This window comes from Mycteria americana, unplaced genomic scaffold (assembly GCF_035582795.1).
Source record: "Mycteria americana isolate JAX WOST 10 ecotype Jacksonville Zoo and Gardens unplaced genomic scaffold, USCA_MyAme_1.0 Scaffold_104, whole genome shotgun sequence".
In the NCBI taxonomy this organism is placed as follows: domain Eukaryota; kingdom Metazoa; phylum Chordata; class Aves; order Ciconiiformes; family Ciconiidae; genus Mycteria; species Mycteria americana.
Window position 1 is genome coordinate 5,705 of NW_027445444.1, and position 21,145 is coordinate 26,849.

A 21,145-nucleotide genomic window follows, 5' to 3' on the forward strand; every position below is an offset into this window, starting at 1 on the left:
ATATTGTCGGTGATCCCCAACCCTGACTGAATTTGCCCCCTCCTCTGCTCCCACCAGCACCATTCCCCAGGACAGCACGACAGTCCTGGCCCTGGGCCTCCTCAGGCAGCTCCTGCGTCTCTTCAGTCTGCCCTCCCTTTACCTGCTGAGTCCTCGCTGACTGCCATGGCACTGCAGAGTCCTTGTTCATGGATATGTAGATTTACTGCTTTACTTTATGGGACTTCACCTTTACGGGTGTTTCACCTTGTGTGTCTCCATTAACTCCCACCCCAGGGCATGTGGTGAGTCCCCATCGTCTCCTCTCCTCACCTTTCCAAATGCATTTCCAGAGAGTCTGGAATATGCCATTAGTCGTGTCATACATGAAGAAACCTGAGGAGATAATGGGGAGATCATGGAGAATCTCCCCTGCCATTGGATACCAAGAAGAGAGCTTTTAAACCCAGAACATTTGGTCCAGTGGAAGCCAATCGTACTATGAGCTTAACCTCCAAAACATTGAGAAAACAAGAAGAACAGACTCTTTCAAACACCAATTCCTCAGACATTTTTTTGGAAGCGACTTTGGAGGAAGAGCCCACCCTTCAGGCACTGCACCTGGGAGATCCCGTTTTTTTGAAGAGCTGCTATTGGGCATGCCACATCTGACACAGTGTTCTGCAAGAGTCCGACACAACAGGATCAAGCCTCAAGACAAGTAGTATGAACTCAGAAAATTATCCATAAGCAGGATTATCACCAGAGAAAAAAGCAGACTCGTGCCCTAAGATAAACTCTGGGAAATGTGCAGAGAAGGGGAGGCAGGTTATTGTTGGTGAAACAGCGTCCCTTGGGCCAGTTTCCAGAGGACATCCTTGAGCTCCTGGTTCCTTATGCTGTAGATGAGGGGGTTCACTGCTGGAGGCACCACCGCATACAGAAATGACACCACCAGGTCCAGGGATGGGGAGGAGATGGAAGGGGGCTTCAGGTAGGAAAAAATGACAGTGCTGATGAACAGGGAGACCACGGCCAGGTGAGGGAGGCATGTGGAAAAGGCTTTGTGCCGTCCCTGCTCAGAGGGGATCCTCAGCACGGCCCTGAAGATCTGCACATAGGACAGCACAATGAAAACAAAACACCCAAAGACTAAACAGGCACTAACCACAAGAAGCCCAACTTCCCTGAGGTAGGAGTGTGAGCAGGAGAGCTTGAGGATCTGGGGTATTTCACAGAAGAACTGGTCCAGGGCATTGCCTTGGCAGAGAGGTATGGAAAATGTATTGGCAGTGTGCAAGAGAGCATTGAGAAACCCACTGCCCCAGGCAGCTGCTGCCATGTGGACACAAGCTCTGCTGCCCAGGAGGGTCCCGTAGTGCAGGGGTTTGCAGATGGCAACATAGCAGTCGTAGGCCATGACAGTGAGAAGACAATACTCTCCTCCAATCAAGAAGACAAAGAAAAAGACCTGTGCAGCACATCCCAAGTAGGAGATGGCCCTGTTGCCCCACAGGCAATTGGCCATGGCTTTGGGGAGAGTGGTGGAGATGGAGCCCAGGTCAAGGACGGAGAGGTTGAGCAGGAAGAAGTACATGGGGGTGTGGAGGTGGTGGTCGCAGGCTATGGCTGTGATGATGAGGCTGTTGCCCAGGAGGGCAGCCAGGTAGATGCCCAGGAAGAGCCAGAAGGTCAAGAGCTGCAGCTCCCGTGTGTCTGTAAATGCCAGGAGGAGGAACTCGTTGATGGAGCTGCCGTTGGACATCTGCCTGTTCTGGGCATGGAAACTGCCAAAGGAGACAAAACAGAAAAATTCAGAGAAGCTTCTCTGAGCAAAATTCCATTCCTTCACTGTGAAATACCTAAGGGTGCTTCTCTTTCCTGGGGGACTGTTATGCATCTCCGAGGCTTCAGCTCTGGTTTGTGGTGGCTGAGTGTGCTGTGCAGAGCAGTGCCCTCTACCCATGGGCTCCTTAAGGGTCAGCCCTGCTTTACAGCAATGACACATGGAGGCAGCAACACCCAGTGTGTTTGGAGGGAGGGTTCCTGGGGAGGGGATCCCTGGGCTGCACTATAGCAGAGGGTAAAAAGCTCAGAAGGACACTTTCTTCCACAAAGGAAGGTGGGAGATGAGGTGCAGCAAATATGTCTTGTTACAGTGTGTGTTAGTATTCAGAGACACCCATCCCACCTCGGAAATGTTCTTGGAAAGGGTCAAATTCCCGCGCTGACTGTTGCTCTCAGTGTAAAGCTGCGTCAGTGCTCCCATCCAGGCAGCTGCTCTGTCCATCAGCCTGGTGCCCAGCTGCTCTGTGCTTGCACCGCTCTCCGCTGGAGGAGGACTACACACAGAGGTTGTTCTGAAAAAGCAACTGGACTGGACTGGGAGCAGAGGGGACCAGTTCAAGGTGCAGATTTCCAAACACCTCTCCTTTCCAGCACAGCTTTGCAGAGTAGGATGAAGAGGCCAGGACAAGGATGCTGATCCACATGGGCAGATCAGGTGCTCTCAGACATCTCCAAGGTCCTACAGGAGAGCTATGCCCTTCTGGGCTGATGCTCACAGCCCCACAGCACTCCCTGTCCAGCAGAACCTGGTGTCTTAAGGTGATGTCTGCTAAGGAAGCAGTGTCTCATTGCCCAGCCACTGACTGCAGTGTCTCGAGCCTGGAAAATGAAGAGAGACCTTGGGAACCTTGGTCCCATGGAAACACCTCCAGGGCAGCATCAGAGCAGGCACCCAACACCCCCACCCCTGTGCCACACTAGCACTCTTATTGCCAGGGACCCCAAGAGCAGTGTCGTGGTTGAACCCCAGTCGGCAATTAAGTACCACACAGCCGACTGCTCACCCTCCCCCCTCAGTGGAATGGGGGAGAGAATCGGAAGAGCAAAAGTAAGAAAACGTGTGGGTTGAGATAAGAACAGTTTAAGCATTGGAACAACAACAACAACAAATAATAATAAATTGTAATGAGAAGGAAAAAAAATAGCGAGCAAGAGAGGAACAAAAGCCCAGGGAAATAAAAAACCAGTGACACAACCGCTCACCAACCACCGACCAACGCCCAGCCAGTCCCCGAGCAGTGATCACTACCCCCTGGCCAACTCCCCCCAGTTTATGTACTGAGCATGACATCATATGGTATGGAATAGCCCTTTGGTGAGTTTGGATCAACTATCCTGGCTGTGCCCCCTCCCAGTTTCTTGTGCACCTGGAGAGCAGGGAAGCAGCGTGTTATCACTATTATCCTCATCCTAAAATCCAGTTTCCTAAAATCAGGAAAGCCTTCTCCTTCCCCAGCAGAGCACAGCACCTCCCAGCTAGCAAAATCCCAGGGCAGTCGCTCTCAGCCCCTTGGCTCTGCAGAGGGAAGTGGCCACGTGTCAGGAGAGATGCAGCTCTGCTGTGCCAGAGCTCCGGCTGCAGAGGAGGCAACTCCTGCCCTGCACCACACAGCCCTGAGGGCAGAGGCTCTGCTGGGTGGGAGACGAGACCGGGGGTCTTGCTCAGAGGAAGGGGGCTGCGTTGGAGGGCATGACCCGCAGCTTGCCAAATTCTCCCTCCCGTGACATTGCTGCTTGCAGTTTCCTATAGCTCTCTGCCCACGGGTCTGCTGCCTGCAGCTATCCCTGCCGGGAAATGTTTCTCTGCCCTCAAGGTTTTCCCTGTCAGGGATCACAGACCCCAGCACCAACTACTGTCTGCTCAGCCCTGACCTGAAGAAACCTCCCAGTTTCAGGCACTCTCGAGAGGAACTCCCCGTTTGCAGGCAGTAAGGAGCAGGTCAGACAAACCCTGATGAGGACAACAGAGGTGATGCTGGTGCTCTCTGGAGGTAGAGGAGTGGGTGAAAGCAGTTTCCTTGGCTCCTACCAGACCTACTGATCTCCCAGTGCAGCAGCTCAGGACTCTCAGTCTCCCTCTCCAAACACAGCAGCACCTTTTTCTGTTTCCCTGCAGCAGCAGGAAATGGAAAGCATAGACTCAGGAATGATCTTTACCTTTTAAGGTACCCCCTGCCTTGATCTTCCTCTGGAAAAGTCCCCTCTGAAATGCCCTGGGCAGCTCTGGCTGCACACCCTGCCTTCACCCCTTCACACTTGTCTAACAGGAGCCCTTGCACTGGCACTCCTCCGCACAGATCTAGGAGGCTGTAGGCTGTGATAGCTTTAGGAGAGCCTTCCAGGAACCGCAGCTGCATTGCCCTGCACCAAGAGACTTACCGTGTCAGGGGCTGTCACGATTCCTTCCCTTTGAGCTCTCCTCTGTCCTCCCACTCCAGACGGCCTTCAGTCTCTCTCTGCCCTACTCCTTTTCCCAGAGCCCTGCTGCGCTTTGCAGAGGAGCTGCCCCTTGGCAGAGCTGTCTCTCTGCAGTGCTGCCTGCTTACCACCAGCTCCCTCCCTCCCAGGAGCCTGTCTCAACCCAGCAGTACAGGACCTGCCCAAGACCTCACTTCCTCTGCCCCCACCCCACCCTGCCCTCCCTCCAGCTGTCCCTGGGGCTCTCCAGGAACCTCCTTGCAAAGACACTCAAGTAATCACCCATGGTGCCTGTCTCACCTCTGCAGAGACGTTTCTTTCCAGCAGTGCCCTTTCTCCTCTCAGAGACACACGTAGGTCTGAGAATCGCCCTTCCTTGTCCCAGCATTAGAGAGGACACCTGGACACTGGCAGGCAGGTATGTCCTTTGCCCATGCGCAGGGAAGGGAATCAGCTGAGTCCATGGAGGCATCTCATCCCGGATTTGCAGTCCTGGGGCTGGAAGGGACCTCAGCTCCCGCCCATGCCTGCCACAAACCCACAGGAGGTGAGATGCCTCCTGCTTCAGTAATGGCGCCTGTTAAAAACAGGCACCTGCACCCCTTGTCTATGGTCCCATGGTCAGTGATGGAGATGGAGACCAGGAGTTCACACACAAACACCTGGTGCGGGAAACATCTGGGGGCATCATCCTGCAGCCTGGTGAGGAAGCCCGCTGAAATGATGGCAATTGCCCACATTTAGGACATCACCACCTGTCCCTACCCACGCTGTTCAGGGCCGCCTCTAGAGGTGTTCAGCTGACCAAATGCAGTTATGGGCCAGAGGGAGAGCGAAGTCTTTCTCTTTCTCCCCTCCTTTAGGTGCATTTACTAGCTGTCCGTTGTCTCTAACGAGAGCTGTCTCACACATCCCCACCTAGCCTAACCTAACGCAGGGCAGCTGCTCATTGAATGCCCAAACACAGGCCTGTAGTGCCATGCGAGAGGCCAAGGCTCTCCACCCAAACTGCCTGTGGCTGGCAGGGACAGCACAGGACCTACAGGAAAGCCATGATCACCCAGAGCGGGTGCGTGACAGACACCCCAGGCGGCATCTCAGATGAATTCGGTGCTTGGGTGAAAGTGACTGATTCCCACCCCTGCCGTGAGGCCAGCTCTGTCCCATCTCTATCCAGAGATGCAAGGCACTGCATGAATAAGAAGCACATTGCACTGGGGTCTCCACTTGTGGGCCTACGTTCTCAGCTTCTGCTGATTATCCTCTCCCCCAGCCTTTACTCTCCCTCTCGATACAGTCTTCTAAGAGTCCTAGGAATTTAGATTGTGCCTAGATCACAGGATGTCCACACCCAAGGGCACTTTCAGCAGCACCTTGTCCTTCCAGGACATCACTGCCTCTCTCCTCTCAGGAACACAGGGGAAAGCTTTGGGTGACAAACGATGTCAGGACGCGCTCCAGAAAGAGAAGATCAGCGCCAGTCCCGGCACCTGATGGCAAAGAAATCATTGTAGATCCACAAAATGATTGAAAGAAACCCCAAACGCAACCCCCACAACAGCACCCGCATTCAAAAGTCTTCCAGTGGCACTTGTAACTGCTGCAGGCTGCAGGCTGATGGCCCTGCTGTCCCTGGCACAGGACTCCGACTGACAGCAATAACCAAGGCCCTTTCCAAAGACTGCATTGCGTGCCACCTTCTCTGAAGAGGACCTGCTGCTTACCTGTGACTAGCGTTAGCAGCAGAGCCCTCTGGCTCTCCAGCCCACGCTTTCCCACCTTGTATGCAGGAGTTTTGTATGCAAAGGCCGATACTTTATCGGCTGCCTTTGCCCTGCTCCTTTTCTGTCTCCCTTCCTACCGCATCAGTCAGGGTGGGCTTCTTGTCATTCTAGGCTGAGCCCAACACCTCAGACTACACTGCCACCCCCCTACTCACCTATCCTAGGATATGGTGAAGAAAGAAGAATTGCCAAATAGGAGCTCTAACCATAGCCCATATCTGCCCAGCCTAGACAGGTGTAATAGCTCAGCCTAGAGCTCAGAAGGTGTAGACATGCCTACGCTTTTATCCTCTATCTACCTACCCTATGATCTGCATTGAAAGTCAAATCAGAATTACCTTTGAAAGAGGATGGAAGTTGAGGAGAAGCGGGCAGTAAACGAGAAATGGTTGGAAAAAGTAGGCACACAAGTAGCAAAGGAAGGAGCCGAGTTATCCCGAAGGCCAGCTCAGCCCAACTAGCTTTCACTGGCCCGCTTTTCAGGATCCCAAGCCCTGACCAGGTGAGCTCACAAGCAGCGGGCGGGTGCTGCAGCACTGCCCCTTTGTGACACGGGCCCGCACAGGGAGGTGGCCCCTCAAGGCCACATGTCTTCCAATGCCCGGGCACCTCCCACAGCCATCAGCCGCTGGGCTTCCCCATGCGCTGCTGGCAAAGGGCTGTTCGTCCGTCTACAGAGCTCCCACCTCTTCCCCAAGCTGCACCAGCCAGATGAATAAAAACTTGTCCAGAGCTGTAAGCGTGCCTGGTCACAGCTTTGGCTGGCACATTTGGGTTGCTGAGGGTTTCTTTTCCACTCTTCCCAGGGACAGGACTGTGTCCGTGAGACTCGTATAGCAAAGCACCTGGTCTCTTACAGGTTCATTTCCAAGGAATCTTATCTGCCCCCCAGGATACAGCCACAGGCTGACTCCAAACTAGTGCTCCTTGTCCCTCACTTTCATTCCAAAACAGCAGAGATGCTGAAGTACTTGCTAATAAATTAGCCACAGTAACCAATGACTTCAGGGCCCTGAAACACCCTTTACAATCTTCTCTTTCAGTTCTGGGAGCTAACCAATGGCTCTTATCGCATATATTGCCTCAGTGGGGAGAGGAAAAGGAGAAAGACCACCAGCTGATTGTGGATGCACTTGCTGTGACCCAAAACAATGTTTCTTTAGCTCTTAGTTGTGTCCAAGCTCAACTCTGGATGCAATCTACAGTAGCTGCAATTAGACGGGAAGGTGAGGAAGGCACCCTGCCCACTGAAATTCAAAAAGTAATTTGGGATAATGCAACTGAATTGGAGAAAGAATTCCAACCCTGGTGGTATCCAGTTCATTTCACCTACGACCCTACTGACGGCAAAGCAACAGCTTTTGTCTTAACCATACGCAATGCTTCGGTGTACGCCATATACCCAATCATTGTGCTGGGCTTGAATCACAATGGAGCTATACGCTATCCATTAGAACACAGAGTATGGGCCCAACAAAATGGGAACAAATGGCAAACTATTGATGTGAAAGCGTGCGTTGTATGGGAACAACAAGGATTTCTTTGCAAGAGTAACACCCTCAAAGCCCAAGACATTTGTCTGGACACTGAACAAAATGGTTCTCATTTTGAAATACAACCAGATGAAGCCCCTGAAACTGGACTTGTATGTATTGGGAAAGGATGCGCTTGCATGAGAACCTTTTGTGATTTTGTATTTGTAGATCACCTTACTGTAGCTGTAAGTAATCACTCGAATAGTTGGGTTTGTAATTTTACCAAAATTATGGGTTGCAACTTCAACTGTTCAGCTCCTGTCACAACTCACCAACTGCTGCAAGCTAACTATACACTGGATCAAGACTTATTAACTCCTACAACACGATGACCTGAAGCAACTGCTGGAACGCGTCCGCAATAACGGACATAAGACATCAGTCACCGTCCACCATGACGCGGAAGAGATACATCACGTCTTAGAACGAGTGAAGCAGGATGGAGGACACTCTTGGTGGGACACTTTGCTAGGATGGTCGCCAACCGCAACCGGAATTCTCAGTAAGATGCTTCATCCAGTTGTTATTCTGCTAATGCTCACTGCGTTATGCTTCATTCTAACCATCGCGCTGGATGTTAGACGTTGGACCATGGTGAAGCGTCTGGCTCATCAAATATCCCCACAAGATGTCTACGTACTCGATAATCCTCACCACGAGAGCATATGGGACACACCCGAGGCATTCCAAATATCGTGAAGCTTGAGTGACTCTAGCCACGGGGTGGATTATGTGGGATAATTGCTGGGGGTGACTTACTTAGAAATTAAACTTATATTCACAGCTTTACGAAAGGTACAGCATTGAAGAAGCTTCCCGGGTGGAATGCGGCTGACATGCAAGGGATCCATTCCATGGAAGTTCCCTAGGCCTGTAATCTTCGACGTCAGTGACGCCAGGGGAACTTGGTGTGCTGACTCTAAGAAGGTACTGTTCGGAGTGTGCAGCGCTGTGGAGACGCCGCGGCCAGGCTCTGTAATAATATGTGAACTTAAAGGTGTCATGGAACTGATAAGCTGCATATTTACTACCCTGGGCCAACAGCCTGCCACGTTTTTGACAAAATGCTGTCCTTTGGTGAACTTTGCTCATTATAACATCATTACAATACCAAAACACACCTCCATCCCAAAAGCTACCCACCTCCAAGGTGCGACCGCCCCTCACTGAGCTTGTGCTCTGAATTTTCCCAGCTTATACCTTGAAAAGCAAAGCCAGAAAACTGTACACCAATCCTAAACAGAGGTCAGTATGACTCCACCCAAAAGGTGAAAGATAGTATAAAATGGCTTAAGAGAAAGAGAATGTTAGGGAAGACACCATCATGTACCACTCCGACCTCTGGGATCAGGCAACAGCCTGAGCCTCTCTTCCCCCACATCGGGACGCCTTTGGGTAAGAGTCGAACACTTGGTTATTCCAAGTTCCTGCCCAGAAAACTTACAAATCTCTCTAGCGTTGCTTTATTATCTGTTAACGCATTTATAGCCAGCAGTGTCACTCATACTCTTGGTATCTGCACGTGCTTTGCAGACAGTGAATTTATCACCGGTAACCCAAAGAACCCGCGTGTCTGTTGCTCTCATAAACTGCACTCTTCATTAAACTAGCCGTGGTAGTTATTGAACATGACCAGACTCTCAGTGTGGCCGTGATACTTCATGCAACACGACTAGACTGGGAGTGCAGCGCGTTATTAGTGAATGCGTAATCGTGAAGTTCAGTTCCCTAAACACGACCGGACTTATCACGTTGTAAATTCATGCTGTCACCTTAAAACTGATGAGTGGCTGCATATACAGTCCTTCGAAAACAAACCGTTGACCAAGTCTGAGACTAAGACTGGACTTAGCCGCACCTAGACTCCTCTCTGAGAAGGAGTTTAGAAAGCAAGGGGATCCTGTCTGAACCTCCTGACTCAACAGGAGGGTTCCCCCTCCAGCCACTCCTCAGACTCCTACGTGACAGTAGCTCTTTTAACGCAACAGTCACATTTAGCTATGTAGCAGTGGTAGGCCAGGGCAGCCAGGAGAAGCATTTGATCCTGCCCAACAAAACCAGGACATACAGCTGGGCAGCACAGCCGAGGAAGGAGATCCTGCCATCTTCCATCAGGAAACCCACCAGCTTTTTTGGCAGTGACTGACGGGTAGCAGATCTCCAGGAAGGACAAATTCCTCAGGAAGAAATCCATGGGGCTGTGGAGGCTTGAGTCCACCGTTGTGGTGAGTGCAACAGGCTGTTCCCTGTGAGCACCACGAGGCAGAGGAGCAGGAATACTGGGAAGCACAGGCCCTGCAGGCTGGAGTGGTCAGCAAATCCCAGAAGAATGAATCCCGATCCCACGGTGTGATTCTCCACGCCTTCTCTTTGGGGCATTTTCCCTGTACAGAGCAATCCGCACAACAGGCTCTGTTGTGGTTTAGCCCCAGTCGGCAATTAAGCACCACACAGCCGCTTGCTCACCCTCCCCACCCTGCAGTGGGATGGGGAGAGAGTCCGAAGAGCAAAAGTAAGAAAACTCGTGGGTTGAGATAAGAACAGTTTAATAATTGGAACACTAAAAATAATAATAATAATAAATTGTAATGAGAAGGAAAACAAGTGAGCAAGAGAGGGACAAAACCCAGGAAAAAATACCCAAGTGATGCAACTGCTCACCACCCTCCGACCAATGCCCAGCCAGTCCCCGAGCAGTGATTGCTACCCCCCAGCCAACTCCCCCCCAGTTCATATACTGAGCATGATGTCATATGGTATGGAATAGCCCTTTGGCCAATGTGAATCAATGTGAATCAATGTGAATCTTGGCTCCTGGCAGAGCATGGGAAGCTGAAAAGTCCTTGACCAGTGTAAACATTACCTAGCACCAACTAAAACATCAGCGTGTTATCAATATTATTGTCATACTAACATCCAAAATACAGCACTAGAGGAGCTACTAGGAAGAAAATTAACTCTATCCCACCCCAAACCAGGCCACTTCCTTTGCTGATGGCTCATGTTTTGCCTAATGAAACCCAAGGACGGCCACAGCCTTTCCCATAGAGCTGCTACCCAGCTAGGCAGTCCCTGGCATCTATCACTGCAGGGGCTTCATCCACCTTAAGGTCAGGACTTGCTGCATATCACGAGGTTCCTGTTGGTCCATCACTCCAGCCTCTTTACGTCCCTTGCAATGGCAGCCCTGCCCTCCATTGTAGCGTCTGCTCTCCTCAATAGGCTGTCTTCTACAAATGTTATGAAAAATCACCCTCTCATCTCCTCTGGGTCATTAAGAACACGTTAAACAGGGCAGGTTGCAGGACAGACCCCTGCAGGACCCTGCTAGCTCGAGACCTCCAGACCGAGTACCACACATTAACCACGGTCTTCTGAGCCTCACCATCCAGCTGGTTTTTTAACCAGCTATTTATGCACCGATGGAGATCATAATATCCTATCTCAAACACAAAAATATTGTTGGGGGATGATGCTGAAAGCTTTGTTGACTTTCAGGTGAAAGACAACCACTGCTTCTCCACGTCTAGCAATCTTGTCCTTCCTCATGGAAAGCAAAGATGACGGCCATACACAATCTACCCTGGGTAAATCCAGTCACCTTCTCTTTCAGACACCCAGAAACAGGCTCCAAGGGCACACGCTCGGGGGCAGAACCTTTAGTTCCCCTGCTCATCACCTGCGCATTTTTGAAAGGTGCATGCAATAGCTGGCTGCTCCCAGTCATCAGCCTGTTCCTCCAGTCTCCATGGCCTTTCAAAGATGATGGCGAGTGGCCTCCCTGTGACATCATCCTGCTCTCTCAGCTCCCTGGGATGCCACCCCTCCTGGTAAGGACTGTGGATCACTCATGTGGCCCCTGACTTGGTTCTCATCTACTGCTAGTTGTTCTCCTCCAGAGTCCTGCCTCAAGGCACAAAGGCCCTGGAGCCCTTCCTGCTGAAGACTGAGGCAAAGAGGACATGGAGTATCTCAGAGCTATCTACAACCGGTCTTATTAAATTCAGCACTGGCCACACAGTATCTTTGTTGCTTCTTTAACTGTTCCTGAAGTGGTAAAGACTCATTATGGTGCCCTTGAATTGCCTTTCCAGTTCAGGCTGAGTTTCAATCTGGATTATTGCTGTGCTTGGAGGATGCTGTCCTTGAAGACCAGCTGTACTGAGCCATGCCACCACGCCTTGCCAATTGATTCCGTCACTGTCACACCACTGCCTCCAATACCAACAGATCCCGCTTATCCTGTCTGTGCCCCTTGCTGAGATCATTGCTGCACATGTGGGCTAAAGCACCCCAGGTGTGGCACCAGGCAAGCTCCTTCTTGCCATAAGGAATCCTGGTACCGCGTGTCCAAGGTCTTGTGTGTGCAAAGGCTTTGCTTCAAAGCAGAGACATGGCATGGAGAAAGGACTTTTGAATGTCTTTCTAGCCCTTGGACGACAAAGCAGAATGAAATGCCTAAATTCACTAAACTGAAAACATTCCCCTAGCTTGGAGAAAGCAGATCCTTCCCTGTCACGTTCCTGGTGTCCTGTCTCATGATGGGAGAAGAAAAGGTGATTCTCGTGCCCATCTGTTTTTCTAAGAGAAGAAATTCCACTGCTGGAATCAAGTGTCTCTGCCCAGCTGAGGGAGGGAGCATCAGTGATTACTTCAGCCTTGGGCTGGTCTTCTGCTGATAAGCTGGGCCAGGCTCCTGGGATGCAGGGAGCTTATGGCACCATGGGAGCGCAGAAAGCAGAGAGAGCGCTCTGCCCAGGAGCAGCTCCTCCGCAAAGCGCAGCAGGGCTGAGGGCACTGCCTGCAGGCACTGAGGGGAGACGAGAGAGGCAGAGAGAGGTTAAAGGCAGTCTGGAGTGGAAGAGATCTTCACAGCCCTTCACACTGTAAGTCGCTGGCCACAGGGCAGGGCACATGAGGTCCTGGAGGGATCTCCTAAAGCTGACACATCCCATGGTTGGTTTGGAGGAGAAGGACGAGTTCCAGCGCAGGGATTCCCTGCCACATGGTCAGAGGGCCAGGGTATGACAGCTTGTTTCTCCCTGGGATGGCTGCAGAGTGTGAAGCTGGGTGTGCAGCCAGGAGTGTCCAGAGCTGTCCTTCAGAGCAGAGTCCCTGCACCCCAAGGGGCTGTGTGCCAGGGCAGGGACTCTGCCACCTGCCAGGGTCAGCGCTCAGCCTGCCTGGGGAGCTTCCCACATCGCTATGGGGAGAAGCTGAGTGCACAAGGAGTGACCCCCAGCAAGGCAGGGTCCCTCTACTGTCGAGAGGGTGCGGGTCACGGCTGCTCAGAGCTCCAGACCACCCCCAGGACATTTGCAGAGAGTCCTTTTGAAGACAGGCATCAAGGTAGCATTTGCCTGACAGGGAAGCAGTCTGTGCTTTGACTTTTCTCCTCTTGGTTGGCTGGGTGGGCAGGGGGAGATGGGAACTTTGTTCTCTACTGTGGAGAAGGTACGGAGACCCCAGTTCTTGTTAGGACTTGCCTGAGCTGCTCCTTAGCCCCTGCACACACAGAGATGCCCTGGGGCAGTGCCCGGCTGCAGGAGGTGTCTGCAGGGCAGAGCTGAGCACGCAGCGGGTGGGATGGGGTCTGTGAGCACTGACCGGGAGGAGATATGGGGACAGAGAAAGAGCTCCTGGCAGGGACAGCTCCAGGCAGCAGAGACATGGGCAGGGAGGGACAGGGAGCTTGTTCCAGAAATGCTGTGGGAAGGGTGACTTGCACACCTCTCTGCCATCCCCTGCAGTTCAGACAACTTCCCTGGAGCAAGCCTGTGGGCTCCTCTCCAGCACAGCCTCATGCCCAAGGCCACGGAGTGCAGGGCGTGAGTAAACTCCTTGGCAGCTGGACCTCCAGTCTAGAAGAAGTGCCTGTGTCCTACAATTGCTATACAACAAACAGGCTAAAAATGAGTGCCCTACGTTGTCTCTGTCTGTGAGGTGGAGAGCACAGCTGGATGAGGAGAAGGTTTCTCTGCATGCCCGTCTGCCTTTCTCTCCGTGCTTCATTTTTCTGGAGCATACTTGTATTCTTCCCTGTTTCACTACCTGTCCGTCATACTCTTGCTCTTGGGGTGAGGGTGCAGGTTAACTTCTATTCTGACTCCGACTCTGGGCGTCCTACTCCAGAGGATTCCTCATGGAAACTAGATGTCTAAGCGGTATTTTATACATTCAGGCAGAATGTCCTTCAGTTGGTAGGGTTGGGGAATGGCCTGGCTCATTCCTCATTCAGCTCTGGCAGGGGGATTTCTATGAGAAACGGCATGGGCTTTTCTTCAGAGAAGTCATTCCTAACTTATCACTGTCTTTTCCTCCTTGGACAGGTCCCCAAGCCCACAGGAAGAAAATGTCCAACAACAACTCCATTACTGAGTTCCTCCTGCTGGTGCTTGCAGACACGAGGGAGCTGCAGCTCTTGCACTTCTGGCTCTTCCTGGGCATCTACCTGGCTGCCCTCCTGGGCAACAGCCTCATCATTGCCGCCGTAGCCTGTGACCACCGCCTCCACACCCCCATGTACTTCTTCCTCCTCAACCTCTCCCTCCTCGACCTGGGCTCCATCTCCACCACTGTCCCCCAAGCCATGGCCAATTGCCTGTGGGACACCAGGGCCATTTCCTATGCAGGATGTGCTGCCCAAGTCTTTCTGTTTGTCTTTTTCATTTCAGCAGAGTTTTATCTTCTCACAGTCATGGCCTACGACCGCTACATTGCCATCTGCAAACCCCTGCACTACGGGACCCTCCTGGGAAGTAGAGCTTGTGCCAAAATGGCAGCAGCTGCCTGGGGCACTGTTTTTCCCTATGCTCTGCTGCACACTGCCAACACATTTTCAATACCCCTCTGCAAGGGCAATGCTGTAGACCAGTTCTTTTGTGAAGTCCCCCAGATCCTCAAGCTCTCCTGCTCAGACGCCTACCTCAGGGAAATTTGCCTTCTTGTGGTTAGTGCCTGTTTAGCTTTTGGATGTTTTGTTTTCATTGTGCTGTCCTATGTGCAGATCTTCAGGGCCGTGCTGAGGATCCCCTCTGAGCAAGGACGGCACAAAGCCTTTTCCACGTGCCTCCCTCACCTGGCCGTGCTCTCCCTGTTTGTCAGCACTTTAATGTTTGCCTACCTGAAGCCCCGCTCCATCTCCTCCCCGTCCCTGGATCTGGTGGTGTCAGTTCTGTACTCGGTGGTGCCTCCAGCAGTGAACCCTCTCATCTACAGCATGAGGAACAAGGAGCTCAAGGATGCCCTGAAGAAACTGTTTGAACACATACTGTTTCAACATCATTAAGGTATCCATCCTCTTTATATGACTCCCAGGGTATCTCAGGAAAAGTCAGGACTATCTTGTGTTCTTTTTTTTTATTTTACATTCCTTTTTTATAGGTGTGATAATATTAATTGCAATGAAATAGTATTATACATCCCGCTTCTTCTTGACATTCAATATGGTTTTTTTGAGGAACTATCCTAATATATCTAAGGAACCAGTCTCCTTGCATAAATAAAGAATCCAGCAGAAAATCATGTTGGAGCTCCATCTCTTCAAACCTTTCTGGAGCTGAGGACACAGCACCAGAATGCAGAAGCGGTTAAGGAGCCAGAAGTCCAGATGCCGCAGGGAGGAGCAGCCCGGTGGCCCTCAGAGCTGCCTCCGCTGCCTGGTGGGGCACTTCCACCTTGGAGTCAGGGCTGCTGCTTCCCTGGAGCCATGGCCATGGACCGCATCAGGACGTGATCTTCTCCGTGCTGGTCTCTCCTCACTTCCACACTCTCCTGCTGTGTCCTTAGGCCTGTGTAAGCTCTAAGGTCTCCTGCAACTTGAGATGATAGTCCTATTTTCTCCACAGTGGCATCCCAGTGGTTGCAAGCGGGACAGAACAGGCCCTCCTCACAGCCTGCAAAAGCTGTGCATTGCAACAGGATGCCACATGAGAGTGACACATGCAGAAAGCCATGGCATGAGGGTGATGATATTCCAGCATCCCTGAGGTCCCTTGAAAATCCAATAAATCGTGGCTAGTCATGGCTTGGACAGGCGTACTGTTCACTGGCTAAAAACCTGGCTGAATGGCCGGGCCCAAAGAGTTGTGAATGGAGTTAAACCCAGGTGGTGGGCGGTCACAAGCGGTGTTCCCCAGGGCTCAGTACTGGGGACAGTTGTGTTTAATATCATTACCAATAATCTGGATGAGGGGATTGAGTGCACCAGCAGTAAGTTTGCAGATGAGACCAAGTTGGGCAGGAGTGTTGATCTGCTTGAGGGTAGGAAGGCTCTACAGAGGGATCTGGACAGGCTGGATTGATGGGCCAAAGCCAATTGTATGAGGTTCAACAAGGCTCAGTGCTGGGTCCTGCACCTGGGTCACAACAACCCCATGCAACGCTCCAGGCTTGGGGGAGAGTGGCTGGAAAGCTGCCTGGCAGAATAAGGCCTCGGGTTGTTGGTTGACAGCCAGCTGAATATATGCCGGCAGCGTGCCCAGGTGGCCAAGAAAGCGAATAGCATCCTGGCTTGTATCAGAAATAGCGTGGCCAGCAGGAGTAGGGCAGCGATCGTCCCCCTGTACTTGGCACTGCTGAGGCTGCACCTCGAATACTGTGTTCAGGTTTGGGCCCCTCACGACAAGAAAGAAATTGAGGTGCTGGAACATGTCCAAAGAAGGGCAACGAAGCCGGTGAAGGGTCTAGAGCACAAGTCTGATGAGGAGCGGCTGAGGGAACTGGGGTTGTTTAGTCTGGAGAAAAGGAGGCTGAGGGGAGAGCTTACCTCTCCCTACAACTACCTGAAGGAGGTTGTAGCGATGTGGGTGTCTCAATCTCTTGTGCCAAGAAACAAGCCACAGGACAAGAGAAAATGGCCTCAGGTTGTTCCAGGGGAGGTTTAGATTGGATATTAGGAAAGATTTCTTCACTGAAAGCATTATCAAGCACTGGAACAGGCTGCCCAGGGAAGTGGTTGAGTCACCATCCCTGGAAGTATTTAAAATACATTTGGATGAGGTGCTTAGGGATATGGTGTAGTGGTGGTCTTGGTAGTCTTAGGTTGACAGTTGGACTCGATGATCTTAAAGGTCTTTTCCAACCTAAATGATTCTATGATTCTATGAAAAAAGACAGAGGCAGAAGTAGAGAGGTAACATGTGCCAATATAAATACAGTAGTTCTTCTGAGCAATGTTTCTCCATTTGAAACATTGGTAAGAAAATTCATTGTGATAAGTGGCTGCATAAAACTCTTTACATAGAGAAGAGAGCATAATCAGCTTGCTATTACATACCCTTGGTGCTCTTAATACAAACGAATTTTTAAAAATTGAAATTCATAAAAAACTTAGCAATGCTGGAAACAAAGACATTTTCAGCTGTTACATTGAGTTCTATTGTGCAGAGGTTTCAAGTTTGTCCTAAAATCTGCATTGAGGGCTTGATTCAATCATCCACACAGAGGTGGCCACTGCTTCCAGGACGCACTGGGGTAGCCGAAGCGCCCATGTGGGAAATGTGTCCCAGGAGTTATGGGAGCCCTTCTGGAGCATGAGCTGGTATGCAGGCAGGGTACGTCAGGGGTGGTGGAGGGCATGGCCTGCCTTCAGTGCTGCTGGGGTGGCTGAGCAGGGACCTCTCCAGCACAGCAGCATATCGTGTCCTCTTGGATGCTGGCTGTGAGGTCACTTCTGACTGGCCAGCAGTGTGGAGACAGATACTTGGAGGTCTTGAAAGCCATTACAATCCTGCCTGACCCCAACAAGACAAAGCGTCTGGGGAGGACAAAGTAGCTGGGACAAGGGAGATGGGAGATTTGGTGGAGGGAAGAGGAGTTTGGCCAACAGACATGAAAGATCTTGAAGAGGAAAGATGAGTTCAGGTAATTTTGGTGCCACTGTGACACTGATGTGAAAACATTCCTGTGAGGCCTTTACCGTATTTCTAACTAATAACCTTGAGTCCTAACCCTACCCCTACATTGCACCCTTTCACCTGACAGGAATCAACTACTCTAATCCCTAACCTCAGCCTTACCTCTAAACCAAAGCCAGAACCCATAACCCCTCTTACTCTTACCCTATTGATCATCCTCATCCCTAGCCCTTATCCCTAGTATTCAAATGTTAGACTTCACCACAGCCCTCAGCCCAGCCCTGAAAAACCCCCTAACCCACAAAGCCAGCCCATACCCTAAACACGAACCAGGCACCCTCAGAAGAACACCAAACCCTCCCTCTAAGCCTTTGCCAATCCCTAAGCCTGAAAGGCGAGCTCTATCCCCTAAGCCCTAACCTGAACACCTAACCCCCAAAGCCCTCCTTCCCATGCTCTAACCCCCTCATCTTCATCCCCTCTCCTAACCCTAACTTAAGCTGTTTGGCCCCTTGAAGGCAGGGCAGGGATCGTGAGGTCCCAGAGCAGCCCCGTGGTGTTGGAAGAGGAGTGACGTTACATGCTCCTGACCAGCTCGTAGGCCACAAGGAGGAGATGGTGGGAATGCTATAATGAGGTCACATGTGCTTCAGGATCTCATGGGCCAGCAGGAGGCACAAGGCTGTGAAGGTGGCGGTGAGGTCACATCCATCTTTCTCTGGAGTTGATAGGCCAGCAGCAGGAACATGGCTGGGAAAGGGCTGTGAGGTCTCTTCTTTCTGCAGTAGCTGATAGGTCAGCCCTTGACTCAGGGTTGGGCTACGTGCTCTTAGGCTCACATCTGCCAGTGTCTCTGACAGAGCAGCAAGAAGGCACCTGGCTGGCCCTAGGACTGTGGGAATCCCTTTCCCTAAGTACCTGGTAGGTCCATCCAGGAAGAGGCCTTGGGTATGGTTGTCACGACCCTTCTGCCCGAGTACCTGATGGGACAGCAGTACGCACAGGGTTTGGTTGTGTTTATCCGAGAAGCTGAAAGGCCAGCAGCAGGCACGTGGCTTGGAAGAGCATGGTGAGGTGAGTTCTGTCTAGTCAGCTGGTGCAGCAAGTCTTGCAGATCCCGTCTGTAGAAGGGTCAGCCCCTTTTGCTCCTGTGATCACTTGCAGTGTTTCCTTAGAAGGAAAAAATCCAAGTCACCATTTCTACTGCCCCCAAAAGAGGCTGTTCACATGTGAATTTGTTGTGGCAGGTTTAGAGATAGGTAAGGACATGCAGTTGGCCTCATCCCTGCTATCAGGTGGGAGCTTCCTGCAGACTTCTCACTACAATCAAATTTATTCTGCAACCCAGCTTGACTATCATCTGCACAACACAGCCTGAAGGCCAGGCTGTACATAGGGCACAGCACAGCACAGGCCTGGGTCTACTCAGGTTTACTGTTATGTGCATCACTAACTTCTTGGAGTACAATGGTCTTCTGGTCAGGACCACGGAGCTGCCCGAGGAAGGCTGGGAAGAGGATGGGTTGTCCTCTAGGCAGCTGGAGGAAGGGACACAATTTTAGGCCCTGGTAATCACTGGGGACTTTGAAGACCATGGACCTCTGCTAGAAGACCTCAGTTACAGGGAAGGTGGCAGGTGATCCCTGACCCGGCATGGTGACAGTGCTCTCCTGGATATGTTTTTCACGAGAAGACAAGGCAGGAGTGGTGGAAGATGTGGAGGGTAGCTCTGGCTGCAGTGTGAGTGAGGTGGTGTAGTAGAAAACCCTGAGGGAAGTGAGCAAGACAAATTGTAGCAGGGCTGAGTAGAGAGGAAGGATCACCTCTATCAACCCTTCGGCAGTGCTCTTCCTAATGCAGCCCAGGATGCCGTTGTCCGCCTTTTGTGCAAAGGTGCAATGCTAGGAGAAGAGAAGGCTTCCACAAATCTGAAGGCACCACAGGCACCACAAATCTGGTGGGCCATCTGTACGAACACATTAAAAGCTGTCCAAACAGAGCTTCACTCCAGGGGGACCTTGAGAAACTCTCAGATTTGGCAATAGAAGCCTCATGAAGTTTTACAAGGAGAATCTGTGAGTCCTTTCTTGGGGGCAGAATAATCCCAAACATGACGGCAGGCTGGGACCTGTACAGCTCAGCAGTGACCCTGAGGAGAAGGGCCTGGCCTTCCAAGGGATGCCATATGAGCCAGTGTTGAGCAGTTTGAGCCATGCTCAAAGTTAATGACGCCAAGTGCAGATAGGGCTGCATTAGGAGGAGCGTGGCCACCCAGGCAAGAGAGTTATCATCATCCCCCTCACCTCAGCACTGGTGTAGCCACATCTGGACTAGTGTGTCTAGGTGTGGGGCTCCCGAGTCTGGAGGAATGAGGAGGAATTGGAGAGGTTCTAGAGGAGATCTGCCAGGATGGGTTTTGGGGCCTCTGTGGAGAAGATGAGAGGCCTGGGCTTCTTTAGCCTGGTGAAGTAGAGGCTCAGGGCTCTATAGTAGGAGCCTGCAACTACTTGAAGGGTGCTTTCCAAGATAAGGGAGCTTTTCTTGGTAGTGGGAAGAGAAGGAAACCTCCACAAAGTGCAGCTTGGAAGGTTCAGAGTGGATGCAAGGAAAAAGAAGGCTCACTCAAAGAGTATCCTTGTGGTGTAAGAGGTCACCAGAGGGAGTCTGGATCAGCCCATGGCTTTGTGTTTCAAGGAAAAGGCAGTGAGGGTGGAGAGACATCAGTGAAGGTATAGAAATGCTGGGGTGAGAGCTAGGTGGGAAAGCAAGATGGGTGTCTACAGCCTGAAGGGAAAGAGGTGCAGGCATGGGACAGCATAGGACAGCCTGCAGCAGAGATGACTAAGGGCTCTGTCAAAGCTGAAAGGCTCAACAGGACCAAGGGCTTTGGCCACTTGGCTAAGGCAGTTGCCTCTACCACTGAGACCTACAAGGAGGAACTTTCTTTTGAGGCTCTGGACCTTGTTTTGTCCTTGCCCCTTCTTTGGGAGGCTGGGAGGGGTCATAGAATTCTCCTAAACTTGGCGTTGCTCACTCTCACACCCCACTGCCCCCAGGAAGAGCCCTGAGCCATGTGTGAGGGACAGGGTCTGCCTTCCCAGGGCCTGGGGGTCAGGGCTTGGCCTTTCTGCTTCCTAAAAGAAACCAAGGCTTTCCTCAGCATTACAGCTGCCTGCACAGTGCCTGTGCCTACCTGCAATCATGGCCTCCAGTTCTCTGCTCTAACAAGGCCATGGGGAGGCTTTGTCAGTAATGGCCCTCAGTGGGGCCCATTAATACTTCAAGGTACTTTGAGTTTTGCTTCTGACTTCCTGAGCAGTTTGTTCAATCTTCCCTCAGGATCGGAGGTTCATGGACTCAGCACCAAATGCACCATGGGGCTCATTAAAATACAGAAAGCCCTAACGAGCCATGACTCTTCCTGTAATTCTCTTCAAGTCTCCACGACTTGTACACCTAATTACAGAGGTTTCATAGAGTAGTTAAGGAGGAAGATTTCAAAGTGCATCTACTAAAAATTTTTTTTTTTCTTTTAAAGGGTATTTTTTATCAGTTTCCATTTAGAGAAGAGGTGATAGAAGCATTCTCCAAGTGATATGGATGCAGGGTGTCTCCTCAGGAGGTCTGGACAGGTAGGAAAAGCAGTCCCTTGAGGTCTCACACTGTATGGAGGACTTTGCTCCTCACCTCCCAAAGCTCACCATTTCTGACAGTGGCCATCTGG

The 21,145-nt window shown here is 51.5% G+C and overlaps 2 protein-coding genes across 2 annotated transcripts; one reads left to right on the forward strand and one right to left on the reverse strand.

The window, feature by feature from the left end:
* Positions 1-808: 808 nt before the first annotated feature.
* LOC142403095 (olfactory receptor 14J1-like) lies at positions 809-4,985 on the reverse strand. Its single transcript, XM_075489257.1, has 3 exons — positions 4,840-4,985; positions 3,985-4,188; positions 809-1,766 (listed from the first exon to the last, which is right to left on the reverse strand). The coding sequence occupies exons 1-3, from the start codon at positions 4,983-4,985 to the stop codon at positions 809-811; spliced, it is 1,308 nt and encodes a 435-aa protein (XP_075345372.1).
* Positions 4,986-13,916: 8,931 nt separating this feature from the next.
* Positions 13,917-14,852, forward strand: LOC142403096 (olfactory receptor 14C36-like). Its single transcript, XM_075489258.1, has one exon. The coding sequence runs from the start codon at positions 13,917-13,919 to the stop codon at positions 14,850-14,852; it is 936 nt and encodes a 311-aa protein (XP_075345373.1).
* Positions 14,853-21,145: the final 6,293 nt, after the last annotated feature.